The 23,839-nt window shown below is 41.2% G+C and overlaps 1 protein-coding gene across 5 annotated transcripts in view; it reads left to right on the forward strand.

Annotated features, from left to right (window-relative positions):
* Nucleotides 1-23,839, forward strand: part of LOC121290894 (solute carrier family 22 member 15-like) — a 73,375-nt gene that overhangs the window by 9,702 nt on the left and 39,834 nt on the right. For all 5 annotated transcript variants that reach the window (XM_041211925.1, XM_041211930.1, XM_041211927.1 and 2 more), the window contains 5 exons: nucleotides 5,127-5,291; nucleotides 6,393-6,522; nucleotides 19,556-19,771; nucleotides 20,635-20,775; nucleotides 21,997-22,082. In XM_041211925.1, the coding sequence (XP_041067859.1) occupies nucleotides 5,127-5,291; nucleotides 6,393-6,522; nucleotides 19,556-19,771; nucleotides 20,635-20,775; nucleotides 21,997-22,082 (738 nt within the window). The remainder of the gene's footprint in view (nucleotides 1-5,126; nucleotides 5,292-6,392; nucleotides 6,523-19,555; nucleotides 19,772-20,634; nucleotides 20,776-21,996; nucleotides 22,083-23,839) is intronic.

Raw genomic sequence — 23,839 nt, forward strand, 5'->3', positions numbered from 1 at the left:
ATGTCCTCCTTCTTCCTTAACCGAGGTTTTCCACCCACGGTCGTTGACAGGGCCCTCAACCGTGTCCGGCCCATCTCCCGCACATCCGCCCTCACGCCTTCCCCTCCCTCCCAGAAACATGATAGGGTCCCCCTTGTCCTCACTTATCACCCCACCAGCCTCCGCATTCAAAGGATCATCCTCCGCCAATTCCGCCAACTCCAGCATGATGCCACCACCAAACACATCTTCCATTCACCCCCCTTATCGGCATTCCGTAGGGATCGCTCCCTCCGGGACACCCTGGTCCACTCCTCCATCACCCCCTACTCCTCAACCCCCTCCTATGGCACCACCCCATGCCCACGCAAAAGATGCAACACCTGCCCCTTCACTTCCTCTCTCCTCACCATCCAAGGACCCAAACACTCCTTTCAAGTGAAGCAGCATTTCACTTGCATTTCCCCCAACTTAGTCTACTGCATTCGTTGCTCCCAATGTGGTCTCCTCTGCATTGGAGAGACCAAACGTAAACTGGGCGACCGCTTTGCAGAACACCTGCGGTCTGTCCGCAAGAATGACCCAAACCTCCCTGTCGCTTGCCATTTTAACACTCCACCCTGCTCTCTTGCCCACATGTCTGTCCTTGGCTTGCTGCATTGTTCCAGTGAAGCCCAATGCAAACTGGAGGAACAACACCTCATCTTCCGACTAGGGACTTTACAGCCTTCCGGACTGAATATTGAATTCAACAACTTTAGGTCGTGAGCTCCCTCCCCCATCCCCACCCCCTTTCTGTTTCCCCCTTCCCTTTTTTATTTCCAATAAATTATAAAGATTTTCCTTTTCCCACCTATTTCCAGTATAAAAAAAATTTAAAAAAAAACCCCACTAGAGCTATACCTTGAGTGCCCTACCATCCATTCTTAATTAGCACATTCGTTTAGATAATATCACCAACTTTAACTTTAACACCTATGTGTTCTATTGTACTATTGTCGTTGACATCTTTTGATGATCTGCTTCTATCACTGCTTGTTTGTCCCTACAACCACACCCCCCCCACCTCCACCTCTCTGTCTCTCTATTTCTCCGCCCCCCACACACACACCTTAAACCAGCTTATATTTCAACTCTTTCTTGGACTCAAACTCAAGTTCTGTCGAAGGGTCATGAGAACTCGAAACGTCAACTCTTCTCCGCCGATGCTGCCAGACCTGCTGAGTTTTTCCAGGTAATTCTGTTTTTGTTTTGGATTTCCAGCATCCGCAGTTTTTTTGTTTTTATACTCTGTCTGCAACCTTGCCCTCTCACTAAACTAAACTTGCCGTCTCCCTAAACACTCATTAAATTACCTATAGCCCTTTGCAGACTCTGTGTCCTCCTCACAGCTTACTTTCCCATCTACTTTTATACGCTTGGATGCATTATGCATGATCCCTTTATCTAAGTCATTGAAATGGATTGTAAATAGTTGAGACCTCAATACTGATGTTTGCTGCACCCCATTAGTAAAAGCCTGCTAAATTGAGAATGACCCATTTATTCTTACTCACTGTTTTGTATCCTTTATCCAGTCCTCTATCCATGCTAATATATTATCCTCAACCCTATGAGACGTAATCTTGTGCAACAGCCTTTCGTGTGATAACTTATTGAATGCCTTTTTGAAAATCCAAACATATTACATCCACTGGTGGTTCTTTATCTACCCTGCTAGTTACATTGTCAAAGTAACTCTTTGACAAACATGATTTCCTTTTCATAAATTAAAATGTTGATTCAGTCTAATCATATTATGGTTTTCTAAGTGCCCTGTTACTACTTCCTCAATGATAGATTGTAGCATTTTCCTACTACAGACGTTACGTTAACTGTTCTGCAAATCCATGTTCTTTCTCTCTTTCTCTCTCTCTCTTTCTCTCTCTCTCTTTCTCTCTCTCTCTTTCTCTCTCTCTCTTTCTCTTTCTCTCGCTCCCCCTCTCGCGCTCTCTTTTTCTCTCCATTCTTGAATTGTGATGTTGCATGTTCCATTCTAGTCTACTGGGATTGTTCCCTAATCTAGAGGATTTTGGAAGATAACAGCCATTGTTTTCACTATCCCTCTAGCCCCCTGTTTTAAACCCCACAATGTAGGTCAGCAAATCCAGGAAATTTGTTGTCTTTCAGTCCCATAATTTCTCTAATATTTTTTCTTATATTAATTACTTTGAGTTCCTCATTCTCATTAGATCCTTGAATCCTCACTATTTCTGGTATTGTTCAGTGTCTTATACTGTGAAGGCAGACACATGGTGGTATTTAATGGAAGCGATGGGGGTCACTCCAATTGGCTGTTATAGGGAAGGCTGAATTAAGTGCCACTCTGGCATTTAACTGGACAGTGGCGAGCCTTCCCTGGGATCAAGGACCTGGGGCAGTGGAAGTCCCATCCACCAAGAACCAAGAATCCGGCAGCCCTATTGAATGGTAACACTGCCTGGAAGGCAGTAGCTGCTGCTGGTATGACACCCGCCTGAGGCCTAGTGTTGTCACTACATCCCAGGCCACAGGTGTGTGATGGCAGGAGGGTGGGGTCACGGGGAAGAACTTGGCAGCAAAAGCCAGGGGCTCTGGCACTCAATGGGCCTCCCCCTTCGCTCATGCTGGCTCCCTCGATCGGATACTGAATGCCTTTGAATGAGGGAGCTCCCTGGAAACCCGTAAGCAAACCCACATGGTTTTGCTTGCTGTGCCCCCCAACCGCTGTTGGATTAATACCAGTGGCGGTGGGATGAAGCCCTTAAGTGGGCATTAAAGGCCTCAATTGGTGGCAGGGCAGGAAGGTGCCTGTGGGCCTTAACTAGGGTGGAGGTGGGAAGGTGAAGGGGTCCCCACCTGCCACCCTCAGCCTGATTAAGTGCAAACCCCCACCACCAAACTTGCCCTCCCCTATGGTATTAAATTCTGCCAAAAATATTTGTTTAAACTCTCTGCTATTTTTTTATTCCCCATTACAATTTCTTCTGTCTCAGCCTCTCGGCGACCAACTTTTACTTTAGCTAATTTCTTCGTTTTTACATACTCGTAGTAGCTCTTGATCTTTTTATGTTTCAGCTAGTTTAGACTTCCCTTTTATTTTCTCCCTCTTTATCAATTTTTTGGCCATCCTTTGCTAGTATCTAAAACTCTCCCAATACTCAGGCTTAGCACTCTTCATGGCAATATTATAAGCCTCTTCTTTTACTCTAATACTTTCCTCCACCTCTTCTGTTAGCCACTGATGAATCCCTTTCATGGAACTCTGTGGAGCTTTTGTTCCTCAATGGAATGTAGATTTGTTGAGAATTATGAAATATTCCTTTAACTATCTGGCATTGCTCAATTACAGTCATGCCATTGAATCTAACTTCCCAATCTACCTTAGCTTTATTTAATTTTAAAACATAGTTTTGGACTTGTGTATGTCACTCTTGGACTCATGAAATTCATCACATTATGATCATTCTTTCATTTATCACTGAAAATTAAAAGAACCAAAAGTAGTTCAGTGACTGGAATGTAACTGCCAGAATAAAATAATTGACCTTGCTACATTTTATAAGTGAACCAAGTATATGGTCCTAATTAAAGCACTCTGTCCAGCCTGCAACTGGTTTCTAGTATAATAGTAACCTAAAGTTACGAACAGTTGAAAGCTCCCAAATTATCAACTTGGGGGATTGCATAGTGAGGATACTGAAATAAAGAATTGCAATGCATGATTCAGAAGTAGAAATTCTATTTAAAAAATCATGTGACATAGAAACCTGTGGGGGTTGTGGTGGCTTCAGACAGACAGCTTGCATAATCATTATTGTGGAGAGAGCACTTGAGGCAGCTAAATACTGGCAAAAATCTCAACTTAAATTTGATATGCTGTAAATTCTACATTGTAAATTGGACTCATGTGCAAATAACTCTTTATAATTATCTTTGTACCCTTATAATTCTTGAAATTCTTAAAATCTTGAAGTTCAGGACATATAAAAATATTATGTCGCATAAAACTTTTAGTAAGCCTGAATAAGTTTTTAAAACTCTGTATGCATATCAGATTTACACTGTTTTACATAGCTTTGGCTGTTGCAATGACATAAGTGTAACAAGCTTCTTTTATCTAGTTTAATACCCAGGATATAGGTTTGTGTTAGTTTGGCATTGACTAATGAGTTGGGGGAGTTGATGAAAAGGCAAAGTTTCTACCCCAAAAATTTAACACCCTTTTCACTGGCTTTTTTAACAGCAGTAATTGGGCCTTGGAGAGCAATCCATTAGAACCTACCAACAGAGAAAAAACAAGAGAACTTAAAGGGGCCTCTTAGCTGTCAGAAATCAGTCCTAGCTCCATGACAGTCATTGCTGCCAGTGAACCCTGGACCCCAAAAATCCATCTCTCAACCCCAATGGGGGTCACAAGCCCTGCTATACATCAAGATTAGAAAATATCTTAAATAAGTAATTTTTTTAGAAGAAAAATAGAATAAAACCAAGCTAATTTGGGGTTTAATTAGAACATTACAGTAAGTGTTGCATATTATTATGTACAACATAGCCAACAGCAGTATAGATAGTAAATAGCTTTTTGTTTAATGTCCTGAAAATATTTATATATAGTTTTTACCTTGGAAAAACAATGAGCATTGATAGTATGGTATTTGTACAGAAACTGCTCAAATTTGGACAGCTAACCACTAGATCACTATGAAGTAGCACAATATGTTATTGATCAGGTATGCACACTTCTCATGTCCTTAAGGTAGACCATTATTGCTTTTGCAAAGCTGGAGTAATAGAGAGAATATCTGCATTCCTTATCCATGTGCGAAGCACTCCTCTTCACCATTATTGCCTCAAAACAACTTTCCAAAAAATGCATGTGTAGTTTTGTAGCTCTTCAATTCCCAATTTGTTGGCAATTCTATTTAATGCCATCACAAATGAAGTGTAAACGAGATTCATTTGGTAATTCAGAAGTCAACAGAAACATTACCACTCAACTTCCAGAATTTTTTGAAAATGTTAAAGGCCAAAACTAGCTTCCTTTTATTCTAAATCTGTAAATTGTTATACCTTTAAGTGCAAATACATAGTTGTACTCTAATTAAAATGATTTATTATTTGCCTAGGTCTTTCTCTTGAAATAATTTTTGGTGTTGTAACTGGAATCACTCCTACGTATGCGATCTTTGTGATATCCCGTTTTGCTGTTGGCATGATGAATGGAGGAATGTCATTGGTGTGCTTTGTTCTACTCCAGGAGTATGTGGCTGTTTCTTATTGGGCTTTAACTGGTAAGATGTCAATATTGCCCCTTTCAACACTCTGATGAGAAAGGCATGTGTGTATACATGTCCTGTGTTCTTTCTGGGGACACATTTCATTGATAGGAAAGCAGGAGCAAGGTAGCAAGTGGTCCATGGTTCACAGTGTCTGTACTGTTGATTTAAACTGGTTGTTACAAGGTGTAGCTTAATAAGGGCAATCATCCTGCTTGGATATTTTTGCCCCTTCTGGAGGCCTTCTTCAAATCATAAGGCAACATAGTAATGTACAGCATAGAGACCATTCAGCCAAACTGGTCATATCAGTGTTTATGCTCCGCACAAGACCCCTCCAACCTCTCTTCCTCTAACTCTATCAAATTAAACTTTTATTCCGTTCTTCCATCCTGTGCTTATCTAGCTTTCCTTAAATGTATCTATGCTGTTCATCTCAGCTACTCCTTGTGGTGGATAGTACCACTCCCTGGATAAAGAAGGTTCTCCTGAATTCTCTGTTGAATTTATTAGTGACTCTCTTTTACTTAATAATCCCTAGTTTTGGTCTCCCCCAGAGATAGAAGCATCTTCTCCATGCCTATCCTATTAAACTATTTCATAATCTTAAAGACCATTCCTTCTCTTTTTAAGAGAAAAGAGCCCCATGCCCCATATGACCCAATGGGGGAAGCAATGCAGTGAAGTATGGTACTATCATTCAACAATATTCACCTAGAATCACTTTGTAGCAGACCCGGTGAACTATGGCTATTTTATTTTCACTTTTTTTTCTTTTTTCCCCTTTGCTAACCCACTCACTTGACCCTGATCAGATTGTCTCTGCTATGCATTTTTATATTTGATACATAAAAGTAACATGCTTAGATCTAAAACCCAACTCTACCATCTCAGCTCAAGTTTAAAAAAGTTATTGTGAATGATAATGATGCACTACACTTGAGGCTTTGCTCAAGGGGCCCAGTAGACAGAACTTGAATGCTGGGCCTGAAGAAGTTGCTCTTAATTGAGGGCTAACATTGAGGTAATTCAATAGCTATCAGACAAAACAGTGATTTTAATTAAAAACTTGTTAAATTGATTTGAAAATTAAAATAATACTCTTTGTCTTCCTAGGGTCAATACAGAGCCTTTCATTTGCTGTTGGAATTTCTGTGTATGCACTGCTTGGACACTTTATTCGATCATGGCGGATTTTGGCAGTTGTGATCAATATTGAAGGCATGTTCATCCTGTTCCCATCTTTGTAAGTTGGATATTCAGCATGTACTAGAGGAAAATTTGAATTAGAAAACAGTAATCTTCTGGTTCAGGAGGAAGATGTTGTTTCTGGATTCTGGCTGTAGCACACAGGAGTATGTTAGACTAAGTCCCATAAAGCATTAACTGTAATAGCCTGTGCTGTCATAGAAGGAAGTGACTCTACTCAGGTGACCTGAGAGTTTAAGAGAAAGCAGCAATTAATGGCGGCAGCCCAGACTCGCTGTTGCAGAAGAGAAAGGCACAGGTGGGGGAATTGTCTCACCAAAGACACACAATGCCATTAGCGCAAAAGGGTGGGGCATTTTCAGGCAGTATGTCGCAGTGGGAAAAATGGGCAGAACACTCAAAGAATAAGTTTTAAAAAGAAACCAAGTCTATGAAGTTGAAGAATCCATCAGATGACTTTTTTTTTGGAGCGATTAAAAAAGTAAGTGAAAACTATTGGAGTGCAGAGATCCCGGTAGAAGATCACAGGGCACATTTCAAACTAGATACTGGAGCAGTAGTTTCAGCTCTTCCAGATGCTGAACCATGGTTGAACAAAAGAATTCTTCAACTATCCTACAAAAGCTACACGGGTCAGGAGGAGCAGAGCTGAAGGTTCTGGGAGAATTAACAGCTACTTTAAAGCACAGAGAAAGTAATTCCTGAAGTACTGTGCGTAATCCAAGATCAGAGTTGTTTGCTCTTAAGTAGAAAGGCAGAATAGAAATAAAGAATGGTGAAGGTCAATCCGGAGACTTCAGAACTGAGTTTCCAAAGTTATTTACAGGATTGGGAGACCTAAAAACTGTGTACCATGTAACACTAACCCCAGAAGCGAAACCAATATGCTTCTATGCACTCAAAGGTTCTGCACCCTTTACTTCTAAAGGTAAGGAAAAAGGCTGAGTCAATGGTAAGACGAGTTATTTCACCCATAAAAGAACTGACTAATGGTGCTCGGGGATGACTCTGGTTACGAAGCTAAACTGTTCCATAAAAATGTTGATGTCTTTCAACTCAGTAAAGCTGTGAAAAAAGGAGTCCATCCAATGGTATCAGTAGATGAGAGTTTAACAAAATTAGGGAAGAGCTAAATATTCTCTGAATTAGACACTAAAAGCAGATTCTGGCAAATGCCACTAGAAGAGGAGTCCAAACTTCTCAACTTTCATAACACCATTTGGAAGATTGTTTTAACAGGTTACTCTTTAGAATAACATCAGCACCAGAGGTCTTTCAAAGAACAATGGCAAATCTTTTGGAGGGCTTACATGGAATTGTTTGCCACATGCATGACATGTCGGTACATGGGTTCCCTCAACTGAGCATGACATGAGAGTGAGTGTAGCGCTGAGAAGACTATAAGAGCCAGGATTGACACTCAACGGTAAGTTTAAGTTTTCACAGCCTTATATCAAGTTTTTTGGTCACGTAATGAGTGCATCAGGAATAAAGGTTGTCCACTGAAGACCGGAGTTATAAAAAAAATCCAGATCCAAGGAACATCAGAGTTACAAAGGGTCATGGGATTCAAGTGACAAAATTTCTTAAGAGCTCAACGAGCCACTATGTCACTTATTACGCCGTGACAATGAATGGTGTTGGGAAAAAAACGCATCAGCAATCATTCAAAAAAATCAAGGAGAGGGTGATGTCATCGGAGATATTATTAATGCGTTACGATCCGGAATTATCTACAATAATCACAATGGAAGCTTCTACAGGATTGGGTGCAGTAATTTTTCAGATACAAAGAGATGGAAAATGCAGACCAGTCTATTACACATCAAGTTCATTAACAGATACAATGAAGATATATGCAGCAATTGAAAAAGGAGCATCAGCAGCCATGTGTGCACAGCTGACTACTTCTTGGGCCTTCACATTATGATAGAAACAGACCATAAACCTTTAGTCCCACTATTGATTTCGAAAGGGCTTGCAGCGTTGCCATCAATACTAAATCATACTGTATATGTTCAAGGAAACAAAGCACAGTAGATGCATTATCAATGATTGGAACAGAGAATCTGGAAAAATGTGACATTGAATTTGTGGAAGAGGTCAGAGTTTGCTTTAATGACAATCCATACATTATCAGCAACCACACAGATTGAGTGAAATCAGAGACTCAATAATCAGACAAGAAATGTAAACAGATCAGAGAATTTTGCATTAGAAGATGGCCAGCATATACACCACATAGTCCTGCATTGAGACTATATTTCAAGGCGAGAGCACACCTGACAATGATTGAGGATTTATTGGTGCACAGTGATAAAATAGAAATCCCAAAGGCATTGAGACTTGATCTTACAATGCCTGCATCAAAGTCGTTTCGGTATTACCAAGTGCAGAGTCAGAGCATGGTATTCGGTTTGGTGGCTGGGTGTCTTGAACTTGTTGGAAGAAATGATATGCAGACGTATCGCATGTAGAATTCATAAACAGGAATCAGAAGAACTATTACTGTCATCATCTTTTCCTACAAGGCCATGGGAACGCCAAGGAATGAATTTATTTGAATATAAAGGGAAAATGATCATAATAGTAATAGATTACTACTTGGGGTGGATGAGGTGAAGCAGTTACATAGTCACACATCAGAAGCAGTGATAATGTTATTGAAAGAATGTTTGTAGTCTATGGGATTCCTGATATTGTGATAATCAGGTAACGGTCCACAATTCGTGAACATAGCTTGTCAAGAGTTTACAGAATCATTTGGATTTGTTCACGCAACAAGCTCACTGAGGTTTCCTCAAGCTAATGAAAAAAGCCGAGAGAGTTGTCAGAACTGTAAAGCTATGACTGGAAAAGAATGCGTATTTTCAACTTTCGCCTTGAGTAATGAATTTGCATCCTTGCAGAAAAGATTGGCTCGGGGCAAGTTACTCCATGGGAAGAAGGTTGCAGGCTCAGATTCCTACCCTTCCAAGTGCATTGTTCTCACAGGTGAAAGATACCAACTTCGAGAGAGTGCGAAAAAGAGAGGAAACTTAAATTGAACAGATGAAACACTGATAATCGTCACGAGCAAAAACATTATCAGATCTTTGACAGGGAGAACAGGGTGAAAGTCAGAGACTTTGGGGTTGCAATCTTTAGAAATTAAAGAAGACACTGAAGCAGGTGATCCCAAACCATCTACAAGTTCAAATTGTTTTCAACAGCATCCAGAGCAGTAGACTAGCGAAGACACCCCAACACTTAGCAGTGTAAGAGAAGGTGAAAATCTCAAAAAAAGAGAGAACAAGGAGAGGGGAAAAAAAGGGAGTATTTCCTATGACACTTCAAAACACTCATGTTCAGAATGACTCGGAGTCTGAAACATTGGATTTTCGGAAACAGAGAATGTTGAAGTCTGAACAGAGACTTCTGGTGAGATGTTGTATATTGGAGTACGTTAGACTAAGTCCTATAAAGGGTTTATTGTGATGCCACAGAAAGAAGTGACATTGTCATGTGCTTCGAAAATCTAGGAGAAAGCGTGGAAAGAAGCTAGTTTAAGGGAGTGTTCTCATAACTGTAAATATGCTACAATAAAGTTAGTGTTTGCAGCTGGCAGCCTTCGGGAGTTATTAAAACTACTTGAACCCAACAACACAATAATATATTGACCTGTGAACTGTTGACTGTCACAGAGCTAGTAGAGCATTAGAAACATTAGAATCTATTTATTTTTCTTCACTAATTGAAGAAAATTTCTGCTTGTTTTTAAATCTTACTATATTGCAAAGTATTTAAAGTAGCAAGCCTGTCTAAGATTTCCTTGGTGCATTTGTGCCCCATTTGTTGACAAGAACTTGTCATCATCCTTCCTGAACCTGTCTTGTTTCACCCCACAGCTTTTCCACAAATTACCATCCATTTAGTTTATGAAAAATATAAAGTTCTTCCTGTGTTTCCTATTTTGTTGCACTTAATTAATCCCGTGAATGAATTTTTAAAAAAGTTAAACATATTCTCTAGTACCTTGGTTCTGTACATGCCAGAGAAACCTACTTGGATCTAATATGTCTGAATTTGTTATAATAAACTAAAGCATTTGCTCTCTGCCACCCTGCAACTAACCAACACTGGTGTCATGAGACAAGATTTTGGAGTCGCAATCTTCAGTGCAGCAATGGTAGCCGTGGAGCTGGACAGGATGCTAACAACTGCAAGGCCTGTTTAAATCATTGGGTTTTTTCCTAATGGGTGGGCATAGATAAATGGACAGATCTTTGAGGCCTGTTTTTTTTAATTCATTCATGGAATGTGGGTTTCACTGGCTAGGCTAGCACTTATTGCCCATCACTAATTGCCCTTGAGAAGGTGGTGGTGAGCTGCCACCTTGAACTGCTGCAATCCAGCGACAGTAAAGGAACGGTGATAGATTTCCAATTCAGGATGGTGAGTGGCTTGAAGGGGAACTTCCAGGTGGTGATGTTCCCATACGTCTGCTGCCCTTGCCCTTCCAGGTGTTAGTGGTCATGGGTTTGGAAGGTGCGGTCTAAGGAGCCTTGGTGAGTTCCTGCAGTATGTCTTGTAGATGGTGTACACTGATGCCACTGTGCATAAGTGGTGGAGGGAGTGAATGTTTGTTTGTGGGAGTGGTTCCAATCCAAGCAGGCTGCTTTGACCTGGATGGCGTCAAGCATCTTGTGTTGCTGGAGCTGCACTCATTCAGGCAAGTGGAGGGAATTCCATCAGACTCCTGACCTGTTCCTTGTAGATGGTGGTCAGGCTTTGGGGAGTTAGGAGGTGAGTTACTCACTGCAGGATTCTAGCCTTGTAGTCTTCTAGCTCTTGTAACCACAGTATTTATGTGGCTCGTCCAGTTCAGTTTCTGGTCAATGGTAACCTCCCAGGATGTTGTTAGTGGGGGGTTCAGCGATGGTAATGCCAAGGGCTGATGGCTTGATTCTCTCTTGTTGGAGATGGTCATTGCCTGGCACTTGTGTGGCGTGAATATTACTTGCCACTTGTCAGCCCAAGCTTGGACGTTGTTCAGATCTTGCTGCATTTGGACATGGATTACTTCAGTATCTGAGGGGTTGAGTGGTGCTGAACACTGCAATTGTTAGTGAACGTCCCCATCTCTGACCTTATGTTGGAAGGAAGGTCATTGATGAAGCAGCTGAAGATGGCTGCGTCTAGGACTGCTGCAAAAAAGGTAAGGCTGTGGAAAGGTAGTACTTTTTTTTTGAAAAACCCATCCAGTTTTAAGCAGTTCCCACCATACTCAAGCTCACCCCCCTTCTGCCCAGCTCAGCAGCTGAAACTCACCCCTCCAAAAAGCTTGCCCCTGAAGGCCCCTACCCTGCTCAGCAACTCTTGTACCCTCCCCCACCCCATCCAGCCCAACCAGATTTTCACTCTGGGATCATGCAAAATTTGGGGCATTAAAATGGGGTCACACTGTGGGGGGAAAACGTTTGGGAAACACTGTTTGAAACATTTTACCAGGTCCCTTTTTGGTTTACACTTTTCAAAGAGGGAGGACCCAGGTATTCAATCTTTCATCATACAACTGTGCACCTACTTTCCATACTTCCACTTATAACTGAATATTCTTTTTGAAACACAGACCAAAACTGCTGCAGTATTCCAATGTGGTCACATCAGCGCTGAATACAGTTTTGAAATGACATGTGGATTTATAGGTCATATCCTTTGCTATGTATTCCAACATTCTGTTTGCATTTTTAACAGATAACATTGTGCTGATGATTTTAATGACCTGTCCACTAAAACCACAAAATTTCTCTTCTGCTCTAATTCCTCAAGCACAATCTTAATTAATTTTCCAAATGCCAAATCTCATAAATCATGTCTTGGCGTTTGTGGGATCTTACTCTGCACTCTAGCTTACCACAATTGCCTTTTAATGACTGCACCTTAAAAGTAAGTTATTGGATGCAAAACTTTCTTAACTGAGCTATGGTGTATCGATAACATACAGTACCAGCTTTAGGTCTACTGCATGATACAGCTGCAGCCATACTATTTCACCTGCTAACTGGTGACATTTCTATATCCACTTCCACCACCACCTTTTTGTGATCCATTCTATTCTTTTAGAATCCCTTGTATCCATTTAGTTTCAATATAGATCCATCACTATTATCCACCCATGCTATAACAGATTATCCAGGGGATGAGAGGTTGAATGGCCCCCTGATGAAACGTTCTAACCAAAGTTCAGAGATACTGGTTGAACCCATATGGATAAAATTCCAAAACCATAAATCATGGCGACCAAATTGACCTTTGAAGCCTCTCAAAATCCATCTTAAAACAGGCTTGGGTGAATATGCCAGGTATAAAATGTGTACGGCCGGTGTAGGTGGTTGCCATTTTAAAATGTGAAAAAAAACCCACTGATAATTGATTTAATTTGAATGTGACACGTTTTATTGAATTAATTAATTCTACAAGCATACAATTAACTATAGTGAAAACATTTTGACGACAGCTTTTAAGATCCGACGCAAAGAGTTCTTTAAATTCACTGAGTTACTTTGACTATGGCATCATTGAATCAGATTTAGCGCTTTCATTTTCAGAATGATCCCTCCACAACAAATTATCACCCTCTCTATACATTCAGTTGGATACCCCAGATTTTTTTGAATGATCTAGTGGCAGTTAATGCATTAATAGCATCCCACAATTTAATGACAAAACCACACAACATCAAGTGGGGCAGTGTGCACATTTCCACTCTGTGAAGGATTTTCTCTATCAACCATCCACCTACTCCATTCGGCGTGAACATAATTCTTGAATGGATAGTTGAGGCACATATCCAAAGGTTGAACTATGGATTTAGACCCCCTGATATAACTGCAATTTGGGTGTTATTTCTTTGCACACACCTCTTGATCTCACCACTTATATGGAATCTGAACATATCCCACACTAATCTGCTTTGTTCAGGCCACTGGGATGCCTATTCCACACTATTGATCCACAACTTCACTCCATCATCATCCTTCCAACTGTTGTCATGGACATGCACAAAAACTCCTGCAAGGAGCGTTATTTACGGCATGGTTTTACATTTGAAAATTATCATAAGCTTTAATTTCGTCTATCGGCCATGCAGGCTAGTACCACCATGAATGTTGTCTTCTCATGTCTTGTGGCTTTCACCAGAACTGTTTTCAAACCTTTCCACTTCTCAGTATGCTGGGCATATTGAAATTCATATGCTGATGTGGCATAATGGGTACTAATGTTTCTGCTGCTGTCTGTTGATGACTTGTTGGAAACTGGTAATTTTGGCATTGAGACCTTCCGGCAATCTTGGTCTTCCACTGCAACACTAGACCTTTTTGTTCCATAAAGTGGCTATACCAATTAGCTATTGCTCTGAAATGTTTTTCTTTTTTCTTTGCTGGATTCAAGGTTCAATTTGGTCCATTTAAGTACGATATGCAGTGACGAGGTCGAGGACCCATTGTGATACATGCTTCTCAAGATCAGGCCATTGGCTGGTTCCTGTTCTCACAGCAAGTTTGGTTTTTCTTGCGGATTTGTCCTTCCATTCTCTCACCAGTTTTTCACTAAACCAAATTCCCTTACTGCAGCACAATTACTTGATGAGTTAGCAAATGTTTTGACTTTTAGTTTGAACCCAGCTTCATACTTCACTTTTTTGCTGGAGAATCGATTTCTGTTTGTCTTTTGCCATGCATGGCCTGCTATTGTGGACGTGTCTTAGACTCCTGCGCATCATCATGGCAACACAGCCTGTATCATCAGCTTGATCCCCTGCGCTGACTTAGAAGGTGAGTAAAACACGCATTTCTGAGGTGAAAAATTGGGGCCAGCTCCTAATGCAAGTAGAACATTTCTCAGCAGAAAAGGGGGGTGGGAGTCAATATATATGCAAGTATTGGTCTAAACATGATTTTTGGCATGGAAAAAAAAAGGGTAATCTTATATGCTGTGTTATGAGACCCAGACTTACCTTGTTGTCGGGAGGCTGGGAAATACAACTCCCAGCATGCCGCAGGAATTTCCATGCATGCGTGGACCGGGAGGGGACTGCGAATGCACAGCAATGCATTTTGGAGTTCTCGGTGCCTATGTGAAGAGGAAAAAAAGAAACAATGCAAAAACTCCAGTCATGTAACCATGAGCGGGACACCATATTCAAGAAGAGTCCCAGGCAGGGGACAGGGAGAGGTTCCAATTCAGAAGAAAGAGGAGCAGGGAAAGAGGTTCCAAGCAGAAAAAGGGGTGTGGAAGGCGGACTGTGGTAAGGGCTCAGGAGAAGCCCTGGTGATTGAAGAAGGCAGCAAAAGGTTGGTGACTCCATGCCATGAGCCATTGGGGTGAATGTAACCCTTTGGAGCAGTAGTGTTCTGCTTAGCCTGGCCAGAAGAGCTGAAGTTGTGCTCGAGTTGGTGCAGGAGTGCAGACTCTGGAATCCAGGAGAATGGAATCTTGAGAGAAGAGATTTAAACCTTACGAGGTGGGCCATCATTGATGCTGTCCAAGTTGGAGCAACATTTGGAGAGGATTCCAAGGTGCGATCTTCGAAGATGAAGACTGGAACCCCCACGAGAGAGACAACGTTCCAACGAGATTAGCTAACTCAATGTTTACTGATGCTTGGCTAGTTTGTTGAGAGACCTATGGAACCTGTCTTGGTCGCATCTGCCATTTATTGTGCTGTGTGCGGTGTTCAACCATAGTTTATCTGTTAATTCACATATTAATCCTGACATTGAAGTATAAGATTTTGTAAATTGTTTAATCTTCCTGACCTTGTATAGTAAAGTTGATTTTGGAACCTTGTGGTTTTATTCTCTTAGGAAGTGTCTTGAATATCAAAACATAAACAAAAATACCTGGAAAAACTCAGCAGGTCTGACAGCGTCGGCGGAGAGGAACACAGTTAACGTTTCGAGTCCGTATGACTCTTCAGCAGAACTCAGGAAAAATAGAAAAGAGGTGAAATATAAACTGGTTTAAGGGAGGGTGGGACAGGTAGAGCTGGATAGAGGGCCAGTGTTAGGTGGAGATAACCAAAAGATGTCATAGACAAAAAGACAAAGAGGTGTTGAAGCCGGTGATATTATCTAAGGAATGTGATAATAAAGGTATAGACAGCCCTAGTGGGGCTGGGGTGGGGGGGGGAAGGGATCGAAATAGGCTAAAAGGCAGAGATAAAACAATGGATGGAAATACATTTAAAAATAATGGAAACAGGTGAGAAAAGAAAAATCTATATAAGTTATTGGAAAAAAGGGGGATCAGAAAGGGGGTGGGGATGGAGGAGAGAGTTCACAATCTAAAATTGTTGACCTCAATATTCAGTCCGGAAGGCTGTAAAATGCCTAGTCGGAAGATGAAGGGCTATTCCTCCAGATTGTGTTGAGCTTCAGTAGAACAATGCAGCAGGCCAAGGATGGACATGTGAGCATGAGAGCAGGGTGGAGTGTTGAAATAGCAAGCAACAGGGAGGTCTGGGTCATGCTTGTGTACAGACCGAAGGTCAGTGTGCCAGACAACAACAGCACCACCCTTGTCAGCAGGTTTGATGACAATGTCAGGGTTGGACCTGAGAGAACGGAGTGCAGCAAGTTCAGAGAGAGACAGGTTAGAGTGTGTGAGAGGTGCAGAGAAATTGAGATAACTGATGTCACGTCGACAGTTCTCAATGAAAAGATCAAGAGAAGGTAAGAATCCAGGGGTCCAGGTGGAGGGAGAATATTGGAGGCAGGTATAAGGATCTGTTGAACTGGGAGAGGACTCCTGCCCAAAGATGTGAGCACGGAGACTGAGCGTCAACTCGGAGACACTTCCTCCTACCTCCCCCTGGACCATGACCCCACCACTGAACATCAACCCATTGTTTCCAGGACTGTTACTGACCTCATCTCCCCTGGAGATCTTCTTTCCACAGCTTCCAAGCTCATAGTCTCCCAACCTCGGACGGCCCGCTTCTACCTCCTACCCAAAATCCACAAACGGGATTGTGCCGGCAGAATGATTGTGTCAGCCTGTTCCTGCCCCACGGAACTCATTTCTTGCTATCTTGACTCCATTCTCTCTCCCCTTGTCCAGTCCCTTCCCGCCTACATCCGTGATTCCTCTGACACCCTACATCATATCAACAATTTCCAGTTCCCAGGCCCCAACCGCCTCCTCTTCACCATGGACGTCCAATCCCTCTATACCTCCATCCCCCACTGGGATGGTCTGATTGCTCTCCATTTCTTCCTTGAACAGAGGTCCGAACAATCCCCATCCACCGCTACTCTCCTCCGTCTGGCTGAACTTGTTCTCACACTGAACAATTTCTCCTTAAACTCCTTTCACTTCCTCCAAATAAAAGGTGTAGCTATGGGTACCTGCATGGGCCCCAGTTATGCCTGTCTCTTTATGGGGTATGTGAAACATTCCTTGTTCTAGTCATACTCCGGCCCCGTTCCACAACTCTTTCTCCGGTACATTGATTGCTTCAGTACTGCTCATGCTCTTGTCTGGAAATGGAAAAATTTATTAATTTTGCTTCCAATTTCCACCCCTCTATCATTTTCATGTGGTCCATCTCTGACCCTCCCCTTCCTTGACCTCTCAGTCTCAATTTCTGGTGATGGACTGTCCAGCAATATTCATTACAAGCCTACCTACTCCCACAGCTGCCTCGACTACGTCTCCTCACACCCTGCTTCCTGTAAGGAGTCCATCCCATTCTCTCAGTTTATTTGCCTCCGTTGCATCTGTTCTGATGATGTCAGTTTCAAAAACAATTTCTCTGACATGCCTTCTTTCTTCCTTGACCGAGGTTTTCCACCCATGGTGGTTGGCAGGTCCCTCAACTGTGTCTGGCCCATCTTCCGCGCATCTGTCCTCACACCTCCCTCTCCCTCCCAGAACCATGATAGAGCCCCCCTTGTCCTCACTTATCACCCCACTACCCTCCGCATTCAAAGGATATCCTCCGCCAACTCCAGCATGATGCCATCACCAAACACATCTTCCCTTCACCCCCCCGGGCGGCATTCGGCATGGATCGTTCCCTCCGGGACACCCTGGTCCACTCCTCCATCAGGCCCTCCATCTCAACCCCTTCCCATGGCACCTTCTCATGCAACCGCATAAGGTGCAACACCTGCCCCTTTACTTCCCCTCTCCTCACCGTCCAAGGGCCCAAACACTCCTTTCAATTGAAGCAGCATTTCACTTGCACTTCCCTCAATTTATTCGTTGCTCCCAATGCGGTTTCCTCTACATTGGAGAGACCAAACGCAAACTGGGTGCTGGTTTGCATAACACCTTCGGTCTGTCCGCAAGCATGACCCAGACCTCCCTGTCGCTTGCCATTTCAACACTCCACCCTGCTCTCATGCCCACATGTCTGTCCTTGGCCTGCTGCATTGTTCCAGTGAAGCTCAACACAATCTGGAGGAACAGCACCTCATCTTCCGAATAGGCATTTTACAGCCTTCCGGACTGAATATTGAGTTCAACAATTTTAGATCGTGAACTCTCTTCTCCATCTGCACCCCCTTTCCAATCCCCCTTTTTTCCAATAATTTATATAGGTTTTTCTTTTCCCATCTATTTCCATTATTTTTAAATGTATTTCCATCCATTGTTTTATCTCTGCCTTTTAGCTTATTTCGATCCCTTTCCCCCCACCCCATCCCCACTAGGGCTATCTATACCTTTATTATCACATTCCTTAGATAATATCACCAGCTTCAACACCTCTTTGTCCTTTTGTCTATAACATCTTTTGGTTATCTCCACCTATCACTGGCCCTCTATCCAGCTCTACCTGTCCCACCCCTGCCCCCCCCCCCCCCTCCAAAACCAGCTTATATTTCACCTCTTCTATTTTTTCTTAGTTCTGTTGAAGAGTCATTCGAAACGTTGACTGTGTTCCTCTCCGCAGATGCTGTCAGACCTGCTGAGTTTTTCCAGGTATTTTTGTTTTTGTTCTGGATTTCTATCACCCACAGTCTTTTGCTTTTATCTTGAATATCAAACTTTGTCTACTTTTATACAAAAAGTTACTGATCACTAACTGGATCATACCAAATATATTTGGGGGTCTGGCCACGGATCATAACAGCTGTGATCTATGGGTACTTTATTTCTACTACTAATACCATGATCATAAAAACAACTCCCAGAAATTCTGTACTTGTCACCCTAAGTAGATCCTTTAATCACAGTCATTAAAATACCATGCGTTGTACTATGACCAAGTGTTGCTTTGTAATTTCCAATTATAGTGGGTCCTTAATGTATATTTTAAACTCTGTGTGGCCAGGTAATTGTTAAAATTAATGTTCTGGCTCTTCCTTTGTGATGAACATCCTCTGCCATGAGCTGTAACATTCCAGAAACCAAAATTTACTACTTTATACTTAAATAACCTTCAACCAACCCCTGGACTTACTATATTAATGGATATTACAGAATCTCAGAATTGTTATATATTGGACGTAATACAAAGATAAAATTTGTCCAAAGGAAAGGCTTTCAGCATTGAGCTTAAAAAAAAAGTAAGTAAAAACCCAAAACTGTAACAAGTCCATAGAGGCTGAAAAAGTGTTGATAAAACATGCAGTCAGTGCAGCATTAATGGGAAACCTATCTTTTAATTGTAGCCATAAAGTTTGGTGATGTTCTTGACAAAATTGTCATAGTGTCCTGTAAGCAAGGTTGTTTGTAAATTACTTTTCAGTTCTTTATGCTGTAATATATGCATCCAAGAAGCATTTTAACTTTTTTTGATACTTTTATTGTCGCCAAGAATTATTTGGGCACCAAACTGCGGGAAAATTCTATTTACAGGCATACTATTGGTTTTTACTGGAAGGTTTTCCTTCATCAACAGAAGCATTTATTTCAGTTGGATTTTATTTGTATTTCTGGTGAGATTAATTTGTATTTTGCTTAATTTTTAGTTACCTACCTGGTTAAAATGGGTACATAAATAGACACCTGTGTGCATGTGTTTCAGCTGTTACTAACTTTTAATTTTACAATAATATATTGTGACTGCCTTTTTGTAGATGTATCCCAGAATCTCCACATTGGCTGTATGCTCAAGGACGATGGAATGAAGCAAGGAATATACTTGAGAACTTTGCTAAGAAGTGTGGTCAGCCGAAGTGTACCGTGACTCTGAAGCCACCAATTGTCCAAGATGGTGATGAATCCGCTAGTATCTTTGACCTTTTCCGGGATCGTATTCTCTTGGGCAGGACATTGATAATGATGTTTGTGTGGTATGTGTCAGATTATTTTGGTACACTGTTTTACCCTTTATGGTTGTGCTACCACAATGAGGGGTTGAGGCAAAAGGTTGAGGGGTTGAGGTGGCGATCGATATCTAAACATAGCACTTTCTGGATTAGCTGAGTTGCCTTCATATCCTCTCTGTTTCTTTCTGATGAACCGCACTTGGTGAGTTGACAAAACCTTTGTCCATTATGCATGCAAATATCCTTATAAAAGAAGGGAGAAGGGAATAGAGGATTATGTTGGTAGTTAGATGAGGAAAGATGAGAGGAGGCTTGCATGGACCTTTTATGGCAGCATGGATTGGCTGGGCCAAATGGTTTGTTTCTGTGCTGTATCTCCTGTGCGATGTGTGTTTGTAATGTGTTTGGGACTAAACAGACTGCATATGTTTGGATATCTGCAATCTGCTACAAAGAAACTTGAGAATGGCCTGATATATTCTATTTTCTTATCCCACGACTCTTTTTCCCCGGATCCTGGAATCTGTTCAACACAACTGAGATCTGAAATTCAGCACATATGTAGAATTACAGGCCTGATTCTTTGCATCACTGGCATTTTGAATCTACAGTTTTTTTTCAAGTTTCTAATCGTGTAACAGGATTTTTCCGTAATGCTACGTTTGGGCTTTAACTCTTGTCAATCTTTTATTCTGTTATTGGATTGTTAAAATTCTAAGAGATCTTTTATGGCTACCCAACAAAACACTGCACTCTATAACTTATTCAAGTCATTTTTGATGAATACAAAGAAAATGATTTTGGCTTCAGAAATAAAACCAGGAACATTTGACTTGAACTTCAAAATAATCTTTTTGTATTTTTTGTGCTCTTTCCTTCCCCATCAGGTTAATATGCAGTCTTGTATATTATGGTCTGACTCTAAATGCTGGTGACATGGGTGGCGATCGATATCTAAACATAGCACTTTCTGGATTAGCTGAGTTGCCTTCATATCCTCTCTGTTTCTTTCTGATGAACCGCACTTGGTGAGTTGACAAAACCTTTGTCCATTATGCATGCAAATATCCTTATAAAATTCTTCTTCCTTAATTATTTGCAGCTTATCTCACTTTCTAAAATGGTTCCCTGTTTTGTATTGACACCCATTGATGTATTTTGGAAGTCTTTCAACAATTGAACTGACTGTAATGTTGATGGTGGTGCTTCACTCATAACTTTTAACTGACCCTGAGGTCCATGCTGACAACCATTTACGGTGCTTAGCCGCTCCTTCAGTTGTTTCATACTAATGTCCAGAAAGCAGGCTCTTTCAGTTGCTGATGGTATAATTTAGTGAATATTTGCTGCCTTAGACTGATGATTACTTACTTCAGGAGTTTAACTCCTAAAGTGGATTTAGCTCCATTGACAACACCATCTCCCCTTTTGAATCAGAAAGCTGTGGATTCAACCCTTACTCCTGAATTTAACATATAAAGACATTTCATTGTAGTGCTGAGGGATGCTGTATTGACATATGTGCTGTCTTTTGGATAAACTGCTAATTTGAGGCCCCATCTGGATCTAGTAGTTCAGCTGATGCTAAAAAATCTCGTACTGTAATTTAAGCTAGTTCACGGTGTTTTTCTTGTTGTCAGTCCTCCCCTCAGCCAACGCAGTCAAAAGTGGTTTATCTGGTTCTGCTGGTTGTGAAATCCTGAAAGTGCAAAATGGGTGTTCCCTAATTACATAGCAATTCAATGATTCATTCGTTTTGAAATACTTATGATTAAATTTCTGCTCTGTGATCTGATGACATAACATTATATATCTTTTCACTCAAGTAGCTTTGTGCCCTAATTTTGTAAATTATGGTAAACAATCTTAGCATATGCGGTTAATGACCTAATCTGGTTTTGTGACATATTCATATGAAACCACTAGTCTTGTAAATTGAAAATAAAAATCCCCATTTTGTGCTTTTGCAGTATTCTGGACTTCTGAAATGTTAACAGTCCAATATTAATGAGAATAACAATATATTTTTTATTTAGTATGAGTAGTATTATGAATAGTGTTTAGTGACTAGAAGAGTTTCTTTATTTGTGGATCTCCTAAGTAAAGAGGAAGTAGTTAATAGAATCAGCTACCAGTGTTTTCATGGAAAAATCAGAATTGGTACTCAGAAAATATGTTGTGGTATGGCACAAATATGTCTGAACTGCTTTTTTTGTTGTCACCCATTATTGTTCCTGCTCTTCCATTAGGTCAGGTCGCAGACGGACACTAGCGGGATTCCTTCTTGTGGGAGGCGCAGCCTGTCTTGTTATCGTTTTGCTGCCAGAGAAGAAAGGCAAGATAACAGTATTGTTAAAATATATTGCATGTTTATTACTTAGTCAAAGGTCACAGCAATTTTTCATCCCTATACCTGTGCAATCAACATTTTCTGTCACTTTATAGCTCTTCAAAGTGATGAATATCAGTGCTGGAAAATTAGTCACTGATGTTAGTGTCTGGCTCTAACATTTCAAGAATGCAAACCATCTGTGTTTGTACATTGATGGTCAGTATTTCAAACTCACAAGTCAATTGAATGTGCTGCATGTCAAAAATTGGCAGAGCAGTAATCAAACTTAAAGAGCCAAATTTGGTGGAATTGTCTATCGTTTGTCAGTTAATGAATATGTGTACACTGGGCGGAATGGGAACCTAAAGGGGCCACTGGTTGGGAACTTTGACCTAGCACTGTGAAGTGGCATCACCCTTACTGGAGTTATATGTAAATCATTGACTTCAAGGCTATTAAGGCTCTACATGATTTCCCACTTTAATGAAATCTGGTATAGAAACTTGTGGATGTAGCATTGTGTAGAATTACTACACAGGGAGGCCTTCAACAGTTGACCAGGTAGTCATATTGAATTATAAACTAATTTTAAAGATAGCAGTTGAGTAAGAACATATATGCATTTGTCTGCAGAGATTGTTGTATGCAAATAGTATATTATCCACTATAGATTGCATCATGTTCTTTTAGCTTTTTCATAAGTTTTCATATGACTATAAATTAAGCCAGTGCAATTTTTTTTTGTTCTTTGTTTTCGATTTTATACCATATAAGATGTGAGCTTGTATCACTCACTAATAAACTAACAGGGTATGCAAAGTAACTCAATGGCATTGCATTTGATGTTCTGAGTTTGACACACTACACATACCTTAACACAGAATTAAAAATATCGCAGAATATCATTTGGGATGAAAGCTTAATTAGGAAGTGAGTTCTCTTCCAGACCATATTCTAGACTGAACAATGGAGGAATTAACATAGATCAGGCAGATAGGCAGTGTGCAGAGCTTAGTGTTAGATTGCAGATAGGCAGCAAAGTTTTTGATGAACTGAATTTTATGGAGGGTGAAAGCCAAGCTTAATTGATTCTGGAGATGACAAAAGCATGGATGAAGATTTCAGTAGCTGATGGGCTGAGAAAGAGGAGGCAGTAGTTAATACTATGGACGAGGAAGTGGGTCTTTGTGTGGGAGACACTTAAAATCTCTGGGATCAAACAGGATGCCGAGGTTGTAACTAGAGGGTTCAGCCTAAGACAGTGGCTGAGGAGAGGCATCGAGTCAGTGGTAAGGATGTGAATTTTGTGGTGGGGTTCAAGGATGATGGCTTTGATCTTCCCAATATTAGTTGCAGGAAGTTAGGGCTCACCCATGACTGGATGTTGGACAAACAGTCTGACAGAATAGAGTCAAGAGAGGCCTGGGCTTGATTAGCATCCATATGTGGATGCTCACTCCATATCTGCAGATAATATCACCATGTAGAAATGGAAAAGGAGATGAAAAGCCACTGCTAGTAATGAGCTGTGAATTGATAGGAACTCTTTATTGAAAAATGATCCTTAAATGTATTTAGTACAGACACTCAGACCTCCACAGACACTAGTACCGAACCATAGCAATCATCATCCCCTTGATTTTCAACAGACATAGATAGCGAATATAGGCCAGAATCTTGCACTGTTGCCTGAATCGAGCAACGAGGTGGGTGGGTGAACTTGATTGTGTGAGAGGCGAAAAGTCAGCTTCCCAGTGGTG

The sequence above is a fragment of the Carcharodon carcharias genome, chromosome 18 (genome assembly GCF_017639515.1).
Source record: "Carcharodon carcharias isolate sCarCar2 chromosome 18, sCarCar2.pri, whole genome shotgun sequence".
Lineage (NCBI taxonomy): Eukaryota > Metazoa > Chordata > Chondrichthyes > Lamniformes > Lamnidae > Carcharodon > Carcharodon carcharias.